This window comes from Anolis carolinensis, chromosome 4, assembly GCF_035594765.1.
Source record: "Anolis carolinensis isolate JA03-04 chromosome 4, rAnoCar3.1.pri, whole genome shotgun sequence".
NCBI lineage: Eukaryota > Metazoa > Chordata > Lepidosauria > Squamata > Dactyloidae > Anolis > Anolis carolinensis.
The window spans coordinates 47,362,544-47,382,432 of record NC_085844.1 but is presented as its reverse complement, the minus strand read 5'-3'; the positions used below and the strand labels follow the sequence as shown (position 1 = coordinate 47,382,432).

The window sequence follows — 19,889 nt, the reverse complement described above, 5'->3', positions numbered from 1 at the left end:
TCTGAACACATTCCAGCTCAGGCATGGACAAACCTCGGCCCTCCTGGTGTTTTGGACTACAACTCCCACTGTTATTAACAGCCAGTCAGAAGATCAGCAGTGGCATTGCAGAGGATAGAGCAGAGGGGGCTGGTATTTCTTTTACGTTCTCTTGTGATGGACTAAGTTCTTGTCTTTTGCCACTCAATTTAGAGAAGGGAATGGTTACTTTTTAAAATAGGAGTTAAGGTACAGTGCTTAAACATCAGGCTGCAAACACATTTGGGACATTTTAGGAGGTTGAAAAACCCATATCTAATGTCATAAGCAAAAGGCCTACAAAAGAAACAACCTGTCACATTTCTATTGCATATTTTAAAAAACAGAGAATGTTTAATGTGGAAGTATCAAGAAGCCTCAAGAAGCAACATTACAAAATGCAGTAAGTTAGCACAATCACTAGTGTAGATGAGCTGTAAATAAAGTTAATAATATCAAGTCATTTGTAATCCCTTGCTGACTGGTAGGAATTAAAATGGGTCAGAGATGCCCCTCTTATTCTGCTTCCAGTGAACTCGAGCAACTGTTCTATGTCACACCTCCAAGGTTGTTTACAAGTGAAAAAAAATGAAAATGCAAAATTATGTGTATTAAAAAATTCCTGTTGTTGTTGTGGCCCTTATGGTGATCCTAATACAAGCCTTCCATAGAATTTTGTTCACAAGATTTGTTCAAACTACATTTGACATTGTCTTCTGAGGCTGAGAGAGTAGTGATCCATGGCTCCGCAGGAATTAGAACCCTGGTCTCCAGAGCCATAGTCAATGCTCCAACCACTACACCGGTGATCAAAATAACTAGACAAACTAAATAGATATCAGAATGAATACAGTGATGCTGCTCAGTCGTTTAGTTGACTCCGACTCTTCGTGACCTCATGGGACCATTCCACGCCAGAGCTACTGATCCATGTAGTTTTCATGGCAAGAATACTGGGGTGGGTTGCCATTACCTTCCCCAGGGATCGTGCTTGGTCTGACCTCTCTGCCATGACCTTCCTGTCTTTGGTGGCCCTGCACGGTATAGCTCATGGCTTCATCGAGGCACTCAAGCCCCAGCACCTCGTCAAGGTAACGATCCAAGCTGGGGGAATACAGTGATACATGATTTCAAACTGAGTGCAGCTATACACATATAAATGTGCATTAATATGGTTTATTAATTTTTTAAAAAATTTGGGTAGGTATAAAAGTTCTCACAACTAATGTTTGGCCCTCAATACTACTGATGTAAGGACAAATAGTTGCCTCAAAGCAAGATTAATATCAAAGTGATGCCATAATGTCTAACAGTTATGGATATCTTTTTGTGTCTTTTGTATTTCTGTAGTTATGAAATGGAAGTTCACAATTTCTACTGGTGACCAGCCAATGGCTGGTACCAGCTCACAAGTTTATATTACTTTATATGGAGATCAAAGTAATTCAAGAGCTATTTTTCTAGATGGAGAGGAGAAAAAAGTGTTTGAAAGAGGAAATACAGACACATTCATTGTAAGTATACAGTTCTTTCCCTGCCTTGTTTTTAAAATATTGCTCAGTGTAAAAATAAGGGACAGTAAGTGTCTTTGTTAAGCAAAGTTCTGAGAAAATCACATTTCATCTATACCTGTAAAACCTGGGATACAACAGAAACAAAAAATGGTGCAAATTGCCTTTTACAGTATAGATTGTCTTTTGTAGCCCACGTGTGACTGTATTTAGATAATGGGGAAATGTGCAATTTGCCTTCAGCTTGAAGGCAAACTAGGGAAAAGTATATGTATATATTAAGTATATACATGGACACACACATGCAGGAGGACCATTAATATGAAAGATGGATAGTTAGATAAGTATAAAGAATATAAGTAATTTCATAACCCAAGCTCCTGCTATCTTTAGTCCATTTAAAATCTATAGAGATTTAGATCAGTAAAAAGTTCAGGCCACACTACTACCAACTCATTGCGCTGTTTACCTGGAGGGAAGTCCATTTAATAAAGGAGATTTCTGCATTTTGAGAATTATTGCTTCTACTATACTGGAAAAATAAATAAACAAGGATCTTTATAGGAAAACGAAATCATTCCAGACTAAATCAGGGCCGCCCAAACTGAGGTCCATGGGCTGGATGCTCAGATCATTTACCTGTCCTTGCTCTAAACTTTAGATTTAGGGTTGTCCTAAGCCTGAAATGATTGGAAGGCACAGAACAAGAAGAATCCTAATTACTCACATTTACTCAAGTCTACCATCGAATCTAATGCGCACCTCTATTTCAAAATCTTGAAACCCAAAAAAGTATTTACCATATTACATGAAACTAATGTGCACATTAATTTTAGGAAGGTAATTTAGTCAAAAAAGGTGAGCATTAGAATCAAGTAAATGCAGTAATGTAACCATCTCATCAACAAAAAAGAGGCCCACACTTCTCACTGAAATATTGGTAAGATGATGTTGGTTAAATTTTCCCTTCATTTTAAACATTGTATTGTTCTTTCATGAGGTTTTTTTTGCACTACAAATAAGATATGTGCAGTGTCCATAGGAATGTGTTCAACAGTCAGAGGGATCCTGAACCAGCCCTTGGCTTAAAAAGTTTGAGGACCCCTGCTCTAAACTATGAATTATATTCTGTGCTTAATAAGCTGAACATGTCTCAAAAAGCCAACTTCCCATTTACAATGCCATTCTAGCCCATTATTTGTTGCTTGAATATACTGTATTTAATGTATCATTGTTATTGTTGATATCTTTAGACTACCTTGGCTAAAATCTGAAACATATTTAGAAATTAAAGACATTGTTTTAATTTGGATTTTCTTCCAAGTAGAACCTTCTTAGGTTCACAGCCTTAAAGTGCACATTACACACACATGCTGCTGCAACTGAAGCCACCATATAAAAATTAAATAGCATTCTAGGCTGTTATACAGGTAGTCCCCGAGGTACAAGCATCTGACTTACAAATGACTCATAGTTAAAAACAACAGAAAGGGAGAGAAATCTATTCCTCCGAAGGGAAATTCACTCCTGAAAGAGTTATCATGGGGAAAAGGTATCTCAGTTGAAGCTTTATCACCAATTGTTTCTTGTTTAAAAAGTTTTATTGTGTGTGCTAATGGCATACAGAATGTAAGAAAAAATCTAAAAATAACTAAGTACACATAATACAGATATGCCATTCCCACAAATCCCCATCCCTCCCCCACCCGTGAACCACTACCTATGACTTCTGACACCATTCTGTGTGAAACTAATAACTCAACACCCCCCCCCCCCAATCCTTACCTTGCATTAATTCCCCCTGCGACTACTTTAAAGTCTAGTTTTGTCTTCCTTCCTTTCTAGATATCCAAATGCAAGCCTCCAATTCCTAGCAAAGTCTTCATTGCTTCCTCCTCAAATGTTATTGTACAGCTTGGCCATTTAGATATACACTGATACTTTTTCTCTCCAGTCCTTTAGCAGTAGCTCTTGCTGTAATGAAACCACATTGATAGATTTCTACATCTTCTTTACTAGTGTTTTTCACCATAGAACTTAAGAACAAACCTACAGAACTTATCTTATTCAAAACTGAAATTACTAGAGTAGTTATATTTTAAAGTAGCTAGCCAAACTTCTGTTTTATGCTATGTTATCAAACAGATTGACACAGAAGACGTAGGAGACCTCTACAAAATACGAATAGGACACAATAACTCTGGAGAAACTCCTGCCTGGTATTGCAAAGAGGTGAGATATTTGAATGTCAAACCAAAGATCTTCCAAAGATCTTAGCAATGTACAGATTTGATGCTCCACTAAAACATGAGTCACAATATTACCTGTTCCTGTTGTTTTACAAGCTCTTTAGCATTCTCTTCCATATAATGCTGATGCCTAACCAAACTACAACTCCCATGTTTCCATAGCATTGAGCCATTGCAGTTAAAGTGGCATCAAACTGCATTAATTCTACATTGTAGATGCACTCCAAACTTACTGGCAAACTAAAATTCACTATGTTTTGTTTTTAGCAAGTTTGAATAAGCATTTTGTGATGGCTATTGGACTGCATGTATTTTAGTGCATAACATAATGCAAATACCTTTTATAAATTATACCGTGTTTTCCCGAAAATAAGACAGTGTCTTATATTAATTTTTGCTCCCAAAGATGCGCTAGGTCTTATTTTCAGAGGATGACTTATTTTTCCATGAAGAAGAATTCACATTTATTATTGAACAAAAAATGAACATTTATTATATACTGTACAGTAGTTATCACAAACCAGCATAACCAGACAAACTGTGAATCCTATCAAGAATGTCTTGTTACTACCATTATTCCCATGTACAACGATCTATGGTACATACATTTATTGATCCTGCATGCTCTGGTATTATGTTTGGTGGGCATGCTTCCAAACAAAAACATTGCTAGGTCTTACTTTCGGGGGAGGCCTTATATTTAGCAATTCAGCAAAACCTGTACTAGGTCTTATTTTTCGGGGATATCTTATTTTCGGGGAAACAGGGTAGTAGCCATGCTCTTCAGTTGTGAATCATTTTTTTAATAATAAAACACATATAATGTTAAATAAAGTGGACATTATTCTCCAATATTTCATCTTGAACTAAGGCAAAACATTTTTTTCTCTTAACCTTAATGCTCTAATTTTCAAGATGATTAATCTCAAAGATAATAACAAATATTCTGCAAAGAAAGTATTAAGTATTTCAATGAAGTATTTTAGTATGCACAGTATTTATTTTCCTTACTGGCTATATATTTAAACAAAGGCCATTGTAATGAGTCAACGAAAAAGCAAAAGCAAAGCCTATACTCATAAGGCCAATATTTCCCTGTATTATGAAATCTTTTTGAGAATGCAAGGAAGAAACTAAGCAAAAAATGTTGCATGCCATGGTTGGAGAAACCATTGCCTAATTGTTTGCTCATAGATACTAGAAAACAAGCAAACAAACAAAAAACCCTGTTAACATCAAGCTAGAACTTTACTTCCATAAAGTGAAAAGAGTTAAAATGGGTGAAATGCCCACACCTTTCTGCAGATTGACAGCAGAAGTCATGGAGCAAATTTAATTTTTTTTCAATGAGGTTAACTCCTCAGTGAGGCACATGTTTGCAGTCTATTATGAATTGTCTTTCTTGGTTCATCATGACAGGATGGTTTCTGTTAGTCAAAGGCTTTCCACTTTATGTCTGGGATTTTTGCATGTCATTGTGTTATGCTTCAGAGAAAAGAGATCTTGATTGCTATCCCAGGATGTAAAACTATTAAAATGTTTTAAAATTCAGACAAATTTTATTTTCCACATGAAATGACTCAAGTTAGAATAGAATCCTGTATTTGTTATTATCTTTAAATTATGAAGCAGAGACACATGCTGCTTAGTTGTAGGTGGGTTTCTTTTCTATAGACAGGTTTCATTTTCATAGAGGAAAGGTTTCTTGTTTGAAATATGGTTCTGGAGGAGAGTTCTGCTAAAAAGACAAATAAGTAAGTCCAAGAGCGAATCAAATCTGCGCTTTTCCTAGAAGCCAAGATGATTCGATTGAGATTGTTATACTTTGGTTATACCATGAGAAAACATAAGTTACTAGAAAACAAGAAAACTTGGCGCAGTGGAGGCCAGTAAAAGGAAGACTTCACTGCAGGTGGATTAACACAGTCAAGGAAATGATAACCCTGGGTCTACAAGAACTGAGAGGTGATAATATCATTCATTGGGGTCACCATAAATCAAAGTTAATTTGATGAACTTTAACACGCAACAACAACAACAAGGATTAATCTAGAAGTTCATTTCTGTGATCTCTAAGCAATGTTAGCATGAATCCAACTGCTTCATCACACTAGAGCATGAATTCACCTTAAATCCAGTTTCTGCCTTCTGCAGAATTCTGGGGTTTGTAGTTTGGTGAGGGCCAGGACCTGTCTGGCCGAGCTGTTTAAAGCCTCCTCCCTAAAGTAGATTTAAAGTGGATCCAAGCTCTAGTGTGATGAGGTCCCAAAACTCAGGAGTACTTTGTTCTAGAGCATTGGTTTTCAACCTGTGGGTCCCCAGGTGTTTGGCTACAACTCCCAGAAATCCCAGCCAGTTTACCAGCTGTTAGGATTTCTGGGAATTGAAGGCCAAAGCATCTGGGGACCCATAGGTTGAGAACCACTGTTCTAGAGAAAGTAGATTACAGGAAATACATTACACCATCTTCCCTTCAGGCTACATGAGTTGTCAGTTTTCAATTATCTCCAGATACACAGGAAATGATTTTTACAATGATCTTCAAGCATTAGCAGAATTTATCCACATTTTTTTCTTATGCTACTACTAGATTTCCCTTCCCTAAATTCAAATCCGGAAACATTGGCAAGATATAGTCCGTTCTTTGCCATATAAAATATTCATTTGAAATAACAGGAAACATGTATGGGAATCAGCAAGATCTATACTCCGCTTTTAACTTAGGCTTTCAGTCCTCATTTGTATTTCTGATAAAAGAACATAAACGTGTTTTTGTTGTTGTTTATTCGTTCAGTCACTTCCGACTCTCCGTGACCTCATGGACCAGCCCACGCCAGAGCTTCCTGTTGGCCGTCACCGCCCCCCATTCCTTCAAGGTCAAGCCAGTCACTTCAGGGATACCATCCATCCATCTTGCCCTTGGTCGGCCTCTTTTCCTTTTTCCTTCCATTTTCCCCAGCATCATGATCTTTTTCAAGCTTTCCTATCTTCTCATTATGTGGCCAAAGTACTTCATTTTTGCCTCTAAACATAAACATATAGTATGCATTTTCAAAAATGTGATCATATTAAATTTGTACGTTTTTCTTAAAGTCTAGCATGAAACATGACTATTATACTTGAGTTACATCATGATTTAGTTCCTTTTAAAAAACACTCCAATAATCTAAACTTGGTGACTTATCTTTCAGCTGCAATTGCAGAACCTTGTCACAGAGGAACAGTTCGATTTCCCTGTTGACAAGTGGCTGGCAGAAAACAAAGATGATGGTGAAATCTGTCATGAATGTCCTGTTCTACGACAGGGTCAACCTGTTCTTCCAGGTGAGGAATACAGAGTAAAAGATATATACTTTAGGAGAGAGTTATTTTCTCTAGGAAATTGTGGAGCATCAGTATGTCACAGAAAATCAATGATGAAATATATAACAATTAGAGATAAATTCCCAAATAACTGAAACTTCTGAATTGTCTTCAAGGGCAGTTCTGTGTACAATGCATTAAAATAACTCAACTGAAAGCTTACCAAAGTATGAGCCATGCATTCTAGGCATTCTCATAGCAAGGTATGAACCAAAAGAAATTTGTAAAAGGAAAGAAATTGAACTAGAGTCTTGGAGGCTTGGGATCTCATCATGCTGAGGCCCTGAAGCCAGGCAACAGCAGGGGGATTCACCAGGCAGCATGGTGAATCCATGGGGCAGTGAGTGAAACCATTGCCTCATGCCCCACATCGCCTGCTGTATCACTTTCCTCATCATATGAGGGAAAGCAGTGCTGCCCAGCTTCCTATATCCTATCTAATGAGAACACGGAAAGTCTCCTGTGTTATCTGGGCAACATCCTAGGACTCTGCCAGGATGCTTCATGTATGGAGCCCCGCCGGAAGTAGCCTTGTGTCATATGATGTGGTCGTACACTTCCCGAAGATAAGGTGAAGGTCCCAGGCTTTGAATCGCTACTCAGCTATGGAAATCCACAGGGCAAATCACATTCTCTCTGCCAGAAGAAAGTAATGGCAATGTTCCTTGGAATGTATCTTAAAAAAAAAAAACATGACAGAGGTTGCTATAACTCAAGAGTTCATTTGAGAGCATTTAACATCAACAAGGCATGGATGCCACCTGGCCCTTGAATAGCAAGACTAGATAAAGGAGTACTGCAAGCTATTCACTGCTCGTAAATGCAGTTGAACTTATAAAAGGTTGGTACCTATTTCTCAGGCATGCAAACTCTGAAGTAATGGGTCTTTATCTTTTTGGAATTTACTTTCAGTAATACACATTTGCCATTGTTTAAAAGTCTGTTCTAGACAATGTTACTTGATATAAAATTGCATGTTTTCTTATCCTTAGTGGCAGTGTATGAGCTCATCGTGGTCACAGGGGATTTATGGAATGCTGGAACCGATGCTGATGTCTACATTGTAGTCTGTGGGGAAAAAGGTGACACAGGATCCCGACGACTCCTTAAGTCAAAGAATCCTAGGAAATATCTAAAGGGACAAGTGAGTGAATGAAAGAAATGTTTTGCAAGTTCTTACATGTTCCCATCCTCTCCTCTCCAAATATTATGAATATTTCTGAAGGTTTTATTAATGTGGCCAACACTTACATCCTTAAGTTTACTCCCAATAATATTTGTGTAACAAACTAACAAATCTAACAAGATTTGTCCATAGTTCTGTTATTATACCCATACACATGTACAAATTAAGAAGGAAATATGCTGAAGCTAAATTGCTTAGTGACCCTACCTAAATCAGCTCAGGCAATCTGGACTCATTTGCTGTGCAGGGAAACTCTCTGTTGAGAGATTGGCAAACAAACATCTCTACCAACTGTTCAGAAGTACGTGAACTCTTTGTCCAGCTACCAATTATAGAAACAATTTCTTCACTCAGGCTAGGCAGAACTTTGAAATATATGTACAGTATTAACTTTAATTTTCAGTGATAACTGGACATGAGCACTTTCATGTACAGAAAAATTGACCATTCAATTTTACATGGCAAAAAGAGTAATAAAAGCGGGCAAATTTGTAGCAACTTGGTACTCAATGCTTTTAATGTATTTTCAAGGAGTGAACATTAGATGGACCTCCAACCAAATAGGTTTTTTTAGCAAAGAAGATATTAATTCATGATACAAAATAGAGTAACTAAAAATATATGAGAATGAATAATAATATATATGCCTGAATACCAATAGATAGGTAATAAATAGAATATTTATAGGTGATTTATTGATTGACTATGTGATTTGGTAAGGAGCCTCCGGTGGCGCTGTGTGTTAAAGCACTGACCTGCTGAACTTGCAGACCGAAAGGTTGCAGGTTCGAATCCAGGGAGCGGAGTGCCCTCTGTTAGCCCTAGCTTCTGCCCATCTAGCAGTTCGTAAAGATGCAAATGTGAGTAGATCAATAGGTACCGTGCCAGCAAGAAGGTAATGGAGCTCCATGCAGTCATGCCAGCCACATGACCTTGGAGGTGTCTATGGACAATGCCGGCTCTTTGGCTTACAAATGGAGATGAGCACCAATCCCAGAGTCAGACATGACTGGACTTAATGTCAGGGGAAAACCTTTACCTAACCTAAGCATTTATTCGTTTGAATTCTAAAAAGAGAATAAATTAATTCTTTTTACAAAATACCCATGGAAATCCTAGCTATTACATGCCCACTTATTAGTAAAATATTAGTAAAGCATACCCCATCATAGTGGTGCTAGGTAGCTTCAATGTCAGAGGAAGGTTGAATCTTGAACCATTTTAGACAACCCAATTCTCTTATTTCACTGTAACTGCCATGGTTCAATCATGGATACCCCTGGAATTTACCGTTTGGGAGTGCCATTCAGAATTCATTGGGTTGTTGGATTTTTAATTCTGGATTTTCTGCTTTTTGCACATTTCCCTCCTGCATTTGATCCTACAATTGTTTGACTACAGACTGACATCTTCTCCCTGGAAGCTGTGCACCTTGGACATTTACGCAAGATTGTTATAGGACACAATGGAATTGGCTCAGGTCAGAAATTTCAATATACTTACTGGATTCTCTCTACATCTTTCTGTGGCATCGAAATGATGACAAGTGGGTCATTCATATGATTGTTGTAGAGACCACATTTATCTTGAAGAAATGACAGTCTGTTTTCATGGTAAGCAAGCTATTAAAGGGAAAGCTAGACAAAGTATGCCTTGCCTACCATCATTTGTGAGCATTGTGACAAAATAGATATTTGGTTCTCTCAGGTGAACATGAATACCTTTTATATATCTCTTAGGTGTCATCTATGAAAGCATGAATTGATTTTCAACCTTATATTCCCAGCAGCATATAGAAATCGGCCCTCACAATTATGCTTTAAACTTGTCAGAAACATAGAGTTCTCCCAGACTGATGACAGTCTACATTGTGTGTCTGTTCTCTATTTATGCCTAAATCACTGCATCTCTCTGTGTCTGGAATATGTCATACATTTACACCACCTTATAGCCCTTCACCATTCAATAAGAGTACCCCTGCAGATTATGAGCTGTAGGGCTGGATTGATTCTAAGGAGTATCACATATACTATTATTATATCTTTATAATATTAATATAAGCATTACTTTATGGTATGCAAGTTTTTAATTAGAAGCTAACTAGGCACGTGGATATTTTCATTTTGATAGGCTTTTAAAGATATATTAGCAGGCCTTTAATGATGTACTGCATTGCTTGTATCTGACATTTTTCTATTTTAATGGACATGCTGTGATTTCTTTTAATTTTATCGATAGTTTCATTTATTTTTTTATAATGTGAATTTTAATTATTTTAATTTTTGTAAACTGCCTTGATACCCAAGGTTTGGGGAAAAGTGATATATAAATGCTTATAAATGCACACACACACACATTAAGGAAAATGTGTGAGCAGAATTCATTGCAAAGTTCTGTGTTTTAAATGACTTCAAGTAAAATATACATTGTGGTTATCCCTCTTATAGCTCCTTCACATGCATAAACTATCTATATTTTAGTTGTCGTTTGATCAAAGATGCAGTAAGTTCATTGCTGACAGTGGATTTTTTTTATCATTTCTCCTAGGAAATGGTTGGTTTCTGGAGAAAATTGTAGTTAAGGACCCAATCACTAAATTGGATTACCATTTCATGTGCCACAGGTTTGTAGAATATATAATTTTGAAGGATGATGACAACCAGCTTAAGGTTTCAAAGTTCCCATCCTGATTTATCCATGCAAACAATGATAAGTAGACACTTTAGGCATGGTAGCCGGTAGGCTGTTAGGAGTTGTGGGAGTTGGAGTCCAAAACACCTGGAGGGCCAAAGTTTGCCCATGCCTGCTATATAGGCTACATTATATGTTCTGTGATAAATTCTGGCTCAGATTACCAGTAATCTTCCTAGTGTCTCCTCAGTTCTTCCTCACAAGAGACCTAAACAGGTTCCAGAACATTTTAAATCTTTTAAAATCTTTCATAATGAAAATACATTCCCATTTACGGATGGTTCAGAAGGTGAAGTCAAACTGTGAGCATATAAAATATCTTTGTTTCACATGTGTGCATACAATGGAAAGTCATCTGATATTTTCAGGTGTAACATCCTGGCATGGAGCTGGAAATTAAATGTGCCACATTGCCCCCTCCTGGGCAGGTCCAAACCATTTCTACTTCATTACAGACTAGGTGATGGGAAATATCCTAGGTTGGTTGTGAGAAGATCCAGGGAAAATGAAAAATTCTTTCTTACCTACTGTCTTTATCTAATATTTCCACTAATGTTTTGAGCATGATTTCAAAGATGGATTTAATAGCACATAACAGAGAGAGAAGGACAAACACACATACCATTTAATGATCTCAATAACCCAATTTTCAGGTTTTAGATTCATGATCACTTAAGACCCTTCCACACAGCTGTATAAAATCCACATTGAACTGGATTATATGGCAACATGGACTCAGATAACCCAGTTCAAAGCAGATATTGTTGAATATCTGTCAAGAGTCAGACGCCAGTTAACATACAAAACAGAGTTTATTCCGAAGATAAGCCAGAAAATAACATAAACACAGGAAATATCCTTGAAACACTTCACTTTTCAGTGTTTCAAGAGTAGATTGGACAATAATAACTCAAAAACGAGTCACGCTAATTTCCCATGCTGGCATTCAATAAAAAACTAAATAACGCTTCAATTCAGCTTTGGAAAACAAATAGAGTTAATTGCTGGAAAATAAACAAACTAGAAAAGCAATAAAGCTGCTTCCACGGTGCAGATAAGCCGAAAGCCTCAAAGGGATGATGAATAGCCGTCGTCAGAAGAATCCAAGGTCAGGTCAGGAGGCAGCAGAAAATCCGAAAGACAAACCAATAGTCAGAAGCCGGGAGTAGCCGTCAGTCCGAGGGAGTAGACAGAAGCCAGGTCAAATTCAATCCAAAGTCCGAAGTGGGTGCAGTCATCCAAAACAGGTCCACGATAAGACACAGCGAGAGCCAAGCTAGGTGATATCAGCAGATTCAAATCATAGTCCAAGTCCAGTCTTCATGGAAACACAGAGATCCCAATGGCGCCTCAGCAACACCTTGCCACACGCAAAGTGCAGTGGCCAAACATTCCCATTTTATTCCCCTTCCTCCTGGGTGACCAAACACTCACACCCAAACACCAGGTGTCCCAAATCTACTAAGAGTCTGAACTCCACACAGCTAGGGCTCGTGGATCTGGAGTACCTAGCAATTCGTCGGAGTCCCAATCATCCTGCCCACACTTAGCCCCATGAACACTTAAAGAACCATCCTCCCTTCTCCAAGCATCCCAATTGGGATCAGCTCCTGCAGAAACCCCAGGTTCAGAAGTATCCATAGGCCCCAAATCCCCAGACATCTCCGGTGGCTGTGCCCATTCAGTGCCCGCTTCCCCAGCCACCACCTGTTCCTCAGCATCCATCTCCCCATCTGAATCTTCCTCAGAAGATCCCCCATATAGCTCTCTAAGTCGCTTCCTGCGCAACTCCTCCAGTGAACCCTCATCACGAGGATTTTTTCTTCCTCTTCGAATTCCATCACCATCAACCATAATCCCCGAAGGCGCAGTCACAACAATATCTGCCTTGATATTCTGGGTTATGTGGCTTAATCTCTTATATTTTCATATATGTATATTCCTAAACCATAATATGCACCTACTCAATAGATATATGTTTTACCCCACATATCATTAAAATGAAAATTTGTCTCTGTGATACTCCAATTAGCCACAATGATGAAGGGCCATTTAGGTTGTCCTAAGACTTTACTATAAAATATTCTTAGTAGTTTGATTGATTTTAAGCCTAATTAAAATTTCTGTCCCTGTAATTGTTCTATAGAGATTGCTCTCATTTTGTACCTCAACTAATCTCAAACTCAGTGAATGTTTATTTAGAATGATAGCCTTTTACTCCAATGAAGCTTACACTCAAATAAATAGTTGCAGAATAAATGGATGCATAAACGTCTAAAGGTCTATTTGGTCTATATTGTCAGAACCCTGGCTGCTGGTCACCAATAACCTTACACAGAGGCCAGTCTCTATCTAATATCTTTATTAAAGAAATATATAAAAGCAATAAAAACAAGTGAAGAATATAGTTCAGAAACAGACCTTTCAAAAGAGGTCAAATATAGTCCAAAAATGTATTGTCCAATAAATGATATTAGAGTTCAAAGTTTTAATCCACTTGACTGAAACACACACTCTTGCCAAGCAATAGTGTGGGGAAATGTCAGAGTCTTAGAAGTCCAATGAAACTTGACAGCAAGGCTGGAAATAAACTTGATTCTTGACTAGGTCCGTGACTAGAAACAAGGCAAAACGTGAAGCGTGGAACAGGGTCTGTGGTTAAACTGCAAGGCAAGGCAAGGCTCGAAAACTTGATCCGGGAAGCAAGGAACTGGGGTTACAAAGTCCACACACGATCTCTCTCCTGAAGCTGATCAATTGACTCCGCAAAGAATCTCTCGCGCCAAACCCCTATATTGGGTCTCGTTTTCCCGCCAACAATCTCTTTCCCTAGAGAACGAGAAGCGAAACCCACTCTGTCCAGATGCATTACTCCTTAGAATTTCCCAAGGGAAGCAGACCTAATCAGCCAGTTGTTTGGCAGCGATTCTTAGACTTCTCCGATTAGCTTCTCTAACTCCTCTGTCTCTAGAATAAGATTCCTTCCTGGGAAACGGAGGGGAGTACTGCCCAAGGCCTGGTTTACTGAATTCTTGAGGGCAAACATCAACATCCGGCAGGTGAAGGGACTCCGGCTCTTGTTGAACCGGCGAAAACCCCATGTTTTCATCTTCATCTGCCACGATAGTACCAGGAACAGGACTACAAGGCCCATGAGGCATCACACTATCCCCGCCCCCAAGGCCCCCCTCATTCAGGGCCCCTCTCCGAGAGTCGCGGGGCCGCGGCTTGGTAGGGTAGGCCTGATGGAAGCGGTGGACTAAGTCGGGGGCATGGACTGTGGAAGCATCTTCCCAGGAGCATTCTTCTGGGCCAAACCCCACCCAGTCAATGAGATACTGAAGGCGGCAGCGATGGAAGCGAGAATCTAAAATGTCCAGAACCTCGAATTCCTCCTCTCCGTCCACTAAAACAGGGGCGGGGGGTGGCCGGCTCGAGTCGGGGCGTACACCATCCGCCGGAAGGAGCAGGGAACGGTGGAACACTGGATGAATGCGCATGGAGCGCGGAAGTTGGAGTTTGAAAGTCACGGGGTTAAGTTGCGCCACCACTGGGTAGGGACCAATGAAACGGGCATCTAACTTCCGGCAGGGACGGTGGGAGGGCAAAAAACGAGTGGACAGCAGAACCCGATCTCCTACCTTGATCTCGGGGCCCGGCTGGCGATGGCTGTCAGTGTGGCATTTGTAGTCTTCCTTGGCTTGATCCAGTTGTTGGTGCAAGAGTTCTTGCACTGCTGTGAGTTCATGCAGCCAGTCCTCCGCTGCAGGGACTTCTGAGGTTTCAATGACAGAAGGAAAGAAACGTGGATGGAAACCGTAGTTTGCAAAGAACGGGGTTTCTTTAGTTGAAGTCTAGACACCATTGTTGTATGCAAACTCTGACAGAGGTAATAGGGAAGCCCAATTGTCCTGTTGGTAGTTTACATAACAGCGAAGGTATTGTTCCAAAGTGGCATTGGTGCGCTCAGTTTGCCCATCCGTTTGGGGATGGTGAGCTGAAGATAAACGAGAGTCTATGCCCAATAGTCTTTGTAGTGCTTTCCAGAAACGAGAGGTGAATTGAGATCCACGGTCAGTGACTAAACTCTTGGGCAATCCATGTAGTCGGAAAACATGTTGAAGGAATAAATCTGCAGTCTCTTTGGCCGTGGGGAGGCCATCGCAGGGGATGAAATGGGCCAACTTGGTAAAAAGGTCCATCACTACTAAAATCGTGGTGAATCCAAGGGAGGGTGGTAAGTCAGTGATAAAATCCGCAGAAATTATCTCCCATGGGCGAGAAGGAGTGGGAAGGAGATGCAGTAGCCCTGACGGCTTCTCCCTTCGTGTCTTGGAACGCTGACATACAGGGCAGGTATTGACATACTTCTCCACATCCTTGCGGATCTTGGGCCACCAGAAATCTTGCAGGATCAAGTGCATGGTTTTAAATAGCCCAAAATGTCCTGCTGGCTTGCTGTCATGACACAGATGAAGTGCTTTTTCTCTGCCGGGGCCTGGAGGGATGTAAACATGATTCCTGTAGCATAGTAGTCCGTTCTTAAGTGAGAATGGAAAACGTAGTCTTTGGCGAATCTGTTCTTGAGCCCAGGCATCTGTCTGTTGACTGGCTCTAATTTCTTGAGTGAAAAGGGATTCTGGGTTAGAGGGAGTTGGTTCAATTGAAGTGGATTTGGTGTTTCCCACTGTGAGCGTGGCAAAGTTTTCGGGTTGCAGCAATTGAGATTCTGAGGTCTCTCTGCGTCCTGCAGCATACTCTGGTTTCCGTGATAGAGCATCTGCTTGCTTGGTCTGAGCCGGGGTCACATAATGGATCCGGAAGTCAAAACGTTCAAAGAACAGAGCCCAGCGCTGCTGCCTTTGATTTAACTTTCGTGCGGTCATTAGATGCTCTAAATTTCGATGATCAGTATGAACTTCAATGGGAAATTTGGCCCCTTCTAACCAATGTCTCCAATTTTCAAAAGCTGCCTTTATGGCCAAAAGTTCTTTCTCCCAAATAGTGTAATTTCTCTCTGGGGCTGTTAGTTGACGGGAGTAATAGGCACAAGGATGAAGATGTTCTCCCACTGGCTGCATGAGCACAGCCCCAATTGCCACATCGGAGGCGTCAGCCTGCACAACAAAAGGGGTTTTAGGATCAGGGTGCTGTAGAATTGGCTGGGTCGTGAATAACTGCTTTAGCTGGTGGAACCCTTTCTCTGCTTGCTCCGTCCAGCGGAAAGGCTGTTTCCCTCGGATGCAATTGGTGATTGGGTCAGACCAGCGAGCGAAGTCTGGGATGAATTTGCGGTAGTAGTTGGCAAACCCGAAGAAGCGCTGTACTTCCTTTTTGTTGGTTGGCGCCCGCCATTCCAATACTGCTGAAACTTTTGCCGTGTCCATGGAGAGCCCTAGTGGCGAGACGCGGTATTCCAGGAAGTCTACCTCTTGCAAATCAAAGGCGCATTTCTCTAACTTGGCATATAATCCATGATCCCGCAATCGTTGTAGCACCATTCTGACGTGTTGCTCGTGTTCCGATTGTGATTTAGAAAACACCAAAAAATCGTCGAGGTATATGATCAAGAACCGATCTAGATAGTCCTGGAAAATATCGTTGACAAAATGCTGGAATGTTGCGGGGGCTCCGGATAATCCATAATTCATGACTAGGGACTCGAATAATCCGAATTTGGTCTGGAAGGCGGTTTTCCATTCGTCCCCTTCTCTTATGCGAACTAGATTGTAAGCCCCGCGGAGATCCAGTTTGGTGTACACCTTGGCCCCTCGGAGTCGGTCCAATAGGTCTGAGATCAATGGCAATGGGCAGCGGTTCCGCTTTGTGATGTTGTTCAGGGCCCGATAGTCCACAACCAAGCGTAGATCCCCTGACTTCTTTTTCACAAACATCACTGGGGAAGCGGCTGGGGATTGAGAGGGTCTGATGAACCCCTTGTGAAGGTTTGACTCTATAAACTCCCTGAGAGCTTCTTGCTCTGGTTCAGTCAGGGAGTAGAGGTGTCCTCACGGAATTGGGGCCCCCTCTACCAGGTCAATGGCACAGTCATAGGGTCTATGTGGGGGTAGTTTCTCGGCTTCCTTTTCATTGAAAACATCCCAAAAGTCCGAATACTTCTTGGGCAAGGTGATGATGGGTTCTGCGTCTGTGGCGTGGCAGACCTTGGCTACTAGACAATGGTTTTCGCAATACCTTGAAGCGAACTGTAGTTCTCTGTTGGTCCAGGAGATGTTTGGGTCGTGGAGGGTCAGCCACGGGATACCCAAGATCACGGGGAAATGAGGAACCTCGGTAACGAAGAAGGAGATTTCTTCCATGTGTTCCCTTATCCACATTCTGGTGGGCTCGGTCCATTGACTTACTGGACCTGTCTTCAGGGGTCGGCCATCAATGGCTTGCACCACACGGGCATTCTTGAAATCATGATATTGTAATCCCAGGGAGTTAGCATAGTCTCTATCGATGAAATTGTTTGTTGCCCCTGAGTCTATCATGGCATGGATCATGACGGGTCCCTTTTTTGCTGACCACAGTGTGATCACCAGGAGAAATAAGACCCCCGTTTGCGGCTCTTGAGTGGAGTTTTTGACCGGGTTGGCGAGCCCTTCTACGCCCGGTCGCTGGCTTCCCCCGCCGGCTTTGTTCCAGCCGCCTCGGTCGCCTCCGCCTCCACGGAGGACGCCGCCGCCAGACGGGCGGCGGGCTTCTTCTTTGCTGGACACTCCCTGGCGAAGTGGCCCCCATTACCGCAGTACCAACACAGATTCAAGCGTTGGCGACAGGCCTTTTCCGCTACGTCCAGCCTGGGGCGCACATTGCCCAACTGCATCGGTTCCTCCTCGCTTCCCATGGGGCTAGGGGCTGGCGGTGGGGATCTCCATACTGGACGTGGCTGGACACTGGTAGAAGTGGGGGTTTTTACTCCAGCTCTTCCACTCTGGCCTCGGAGCCACTGTTTTTTGTTGGCAAGCAGGACTTCAGCCCGTAAACACTGGTTGATGAGTCTTTCAAGAGTCCCTGGGGGGTCCACCTTAGAGATTTCTTCCTGCATCTCGATGTTGAGGCCCTCGCGAAACTGTCCTCTGAGGGCTATGTCGTTCCAGCTGGTGTTCTGAGCCAACACCCGGAACTCGGCTATGTACCGGGACAACGGTCTGTCCCCTTGGAAGAGGCGTCGGAGTTTATGGCCGGCCGCCTCCTCGTCGTCCTCGATCCCCCAGGTTTTCCTAAGGTGGTTCAAGAATTGTTGCGCGGTGTTTAGATGTGTGGAACCCGCATCGTATAATGCCGTCGCCCAAGTGGCCGCAGGCCCATCTAGGAGACTGAAGATCCATGCCACCTTGACATCTTCTTGGGGAAACTCGGCTTGGCGGGCTTCTAAGTACGCCTGGCACTGGCGACGGAAGACATGAACCTTGGAGGCTTCTCCAGAAAACTTGGTTGGTAGCGCTAAGGCAGGGAGACGGGCTCCACGTTCCTTCAAGCCCCGTATTTCTCCCTCCTGCGTCCGGAGTGTGTCTCGGATCCGATTGAATTCATCTTGGGAAATGGTATAGCTGGGTGGTTGAGCTGGGGCGTCCGCTCCGGCTCCTGTAGACATTCTGGCCTTGGGTTGTTTGGTGCTTAGTAGGCGGAGTCAAACTGTCAGAACCCTGGCTGCTGGGCACCAATAACCTTACACAGAGGCCAGTCTCTATCTAATATCTTTATTAAAGAAATATATAAAAGCAATAAAAACAAGTGAAGAATATAGTTCAGAAACAGACCTTTCAAAAGAGGTCAAATATAGTCCAAAAATGTATTGTCCAATAAATGATATTAGAGTTCAAAGTTTTAATCCACTTGACCGAAACACACACTCTTGCCAAGCAAAAGTGTGGGGAAATGTCAGAGTCTTAGAAGTCCAATGAAGCTTGACAGCAAGGCTGGAAATAAACTTGATTCTTGACTAGGTCCGTGACTAGAAACAAGGCAAAACGTGAAGCGTGGAACAGGGTCCGTGGTTGAACTGCAAGGCAAGGCAAGGCTCGAAAACTTGATCCGGGAAGCAAGGAACTGGGGTTACGAAGTCCACACACGATCTCTCTCCTGAAGCTGATCAATTGACTCCGCAAAGAATCTCTCGCGCCAAACCCCTATATTGGGTCTCGTTTTCCCGCCAACAATCTCTTTCCCTAGAGAACGAGAAGCGAAACCCACTCTGTCCAGATGCATTACTCCTTAGAATTTCCCAAGGGAAGCAGACCTAATCAGCCAGTTGTTTGGCAGCGATTCTTAGACTTCTCCGATTAGCTTCTCTAACTCCTCTGTCTCTAGAATAAGATTCCTTCCTGGGAAACGGAGGGGAGTACTGCCCAAGGCCTGGTTTACTGAATTCTTGAGGGCAAACATCAACATCCGGCAGGTGAAGGGACTCCGGCTCTTGTTGAACCGGCGAAAACCCTATGTTTTCATCTTCATCTGCCACGATAGTACCAGGAACAGGACTACAAGGCCCATGAGGCATCACATATATATACATTCATTTTCTTTGACTTAAACATCTTTATCACTCTATATTTAGAACTAAATCATTTTACATTGATGAGTTATATGGAATGTTTTAAATAATGAAAGCATAAACAAAAAGAGCAAATACAGTAAAGCAGTTTGATTTGGATTATGACTCTGGAAGACCAGGGTTCCAGTTCCCTCTTGGCCATGGACATCCACTGGGTTGCAGTCTCTTAGCCTCAGAGGAAGGCAAAAGCAAAACCCCTCTGAGCACATCTTGCCAAGGAAACCCTGTAAAAGGCTCTTCTAAGGGTCATATAACCATGTGTCAGAAATGTGTTGAAGGCAAACAACAACAGCAGAACACAATTATTT

The 19,889-nt window shown here is 41.7% G+C and overlaps 1 protein-coding gene across 4 annotated transcripts in view; it reads left to right on the top strand.

Annotated features, from left to right (window-relative positions):
* Positions 1 to 19,889, top strand: part of rp1 (RP1 axonemal microtubule associated) — a 270,471-nt gene that overhangs the window by 45,844 nt on the left and 204,738 nt on the right. For all 4 annotated transcript variants that reach the window (XM_062980362.1, XM_062980361.1, XM_016995666.2 and 1 more), the window contains exons 4-9: positions 1,369 to 1,532; positions 3,675 to 3,761; positions 6,970 to 7,102; positions 8,134 to 8,285; positions 9,729 to 9,807; positions 10,875 to 10,950. In XM_062980362.1, the coding sequence (XP_062836432.1) occupies positions 1,369 to 1,532; positions 3,675 to 3,761; positions 6,970 to 7,102; positions 8,134 to 8,285; positions 9,729 to 9,807; positions 10,875 to 10,950 (691 nt within the window). The remainder of the gene's footprint in view (positions 1 to 1,368; positions 1,533 to 3,674; positions 3,762 to 6,969; positions 7,103 to 8,133; positions 8,286 to 9,728; positions 9,808 to 10,874; positions 10,951 to 19,889) is intronic.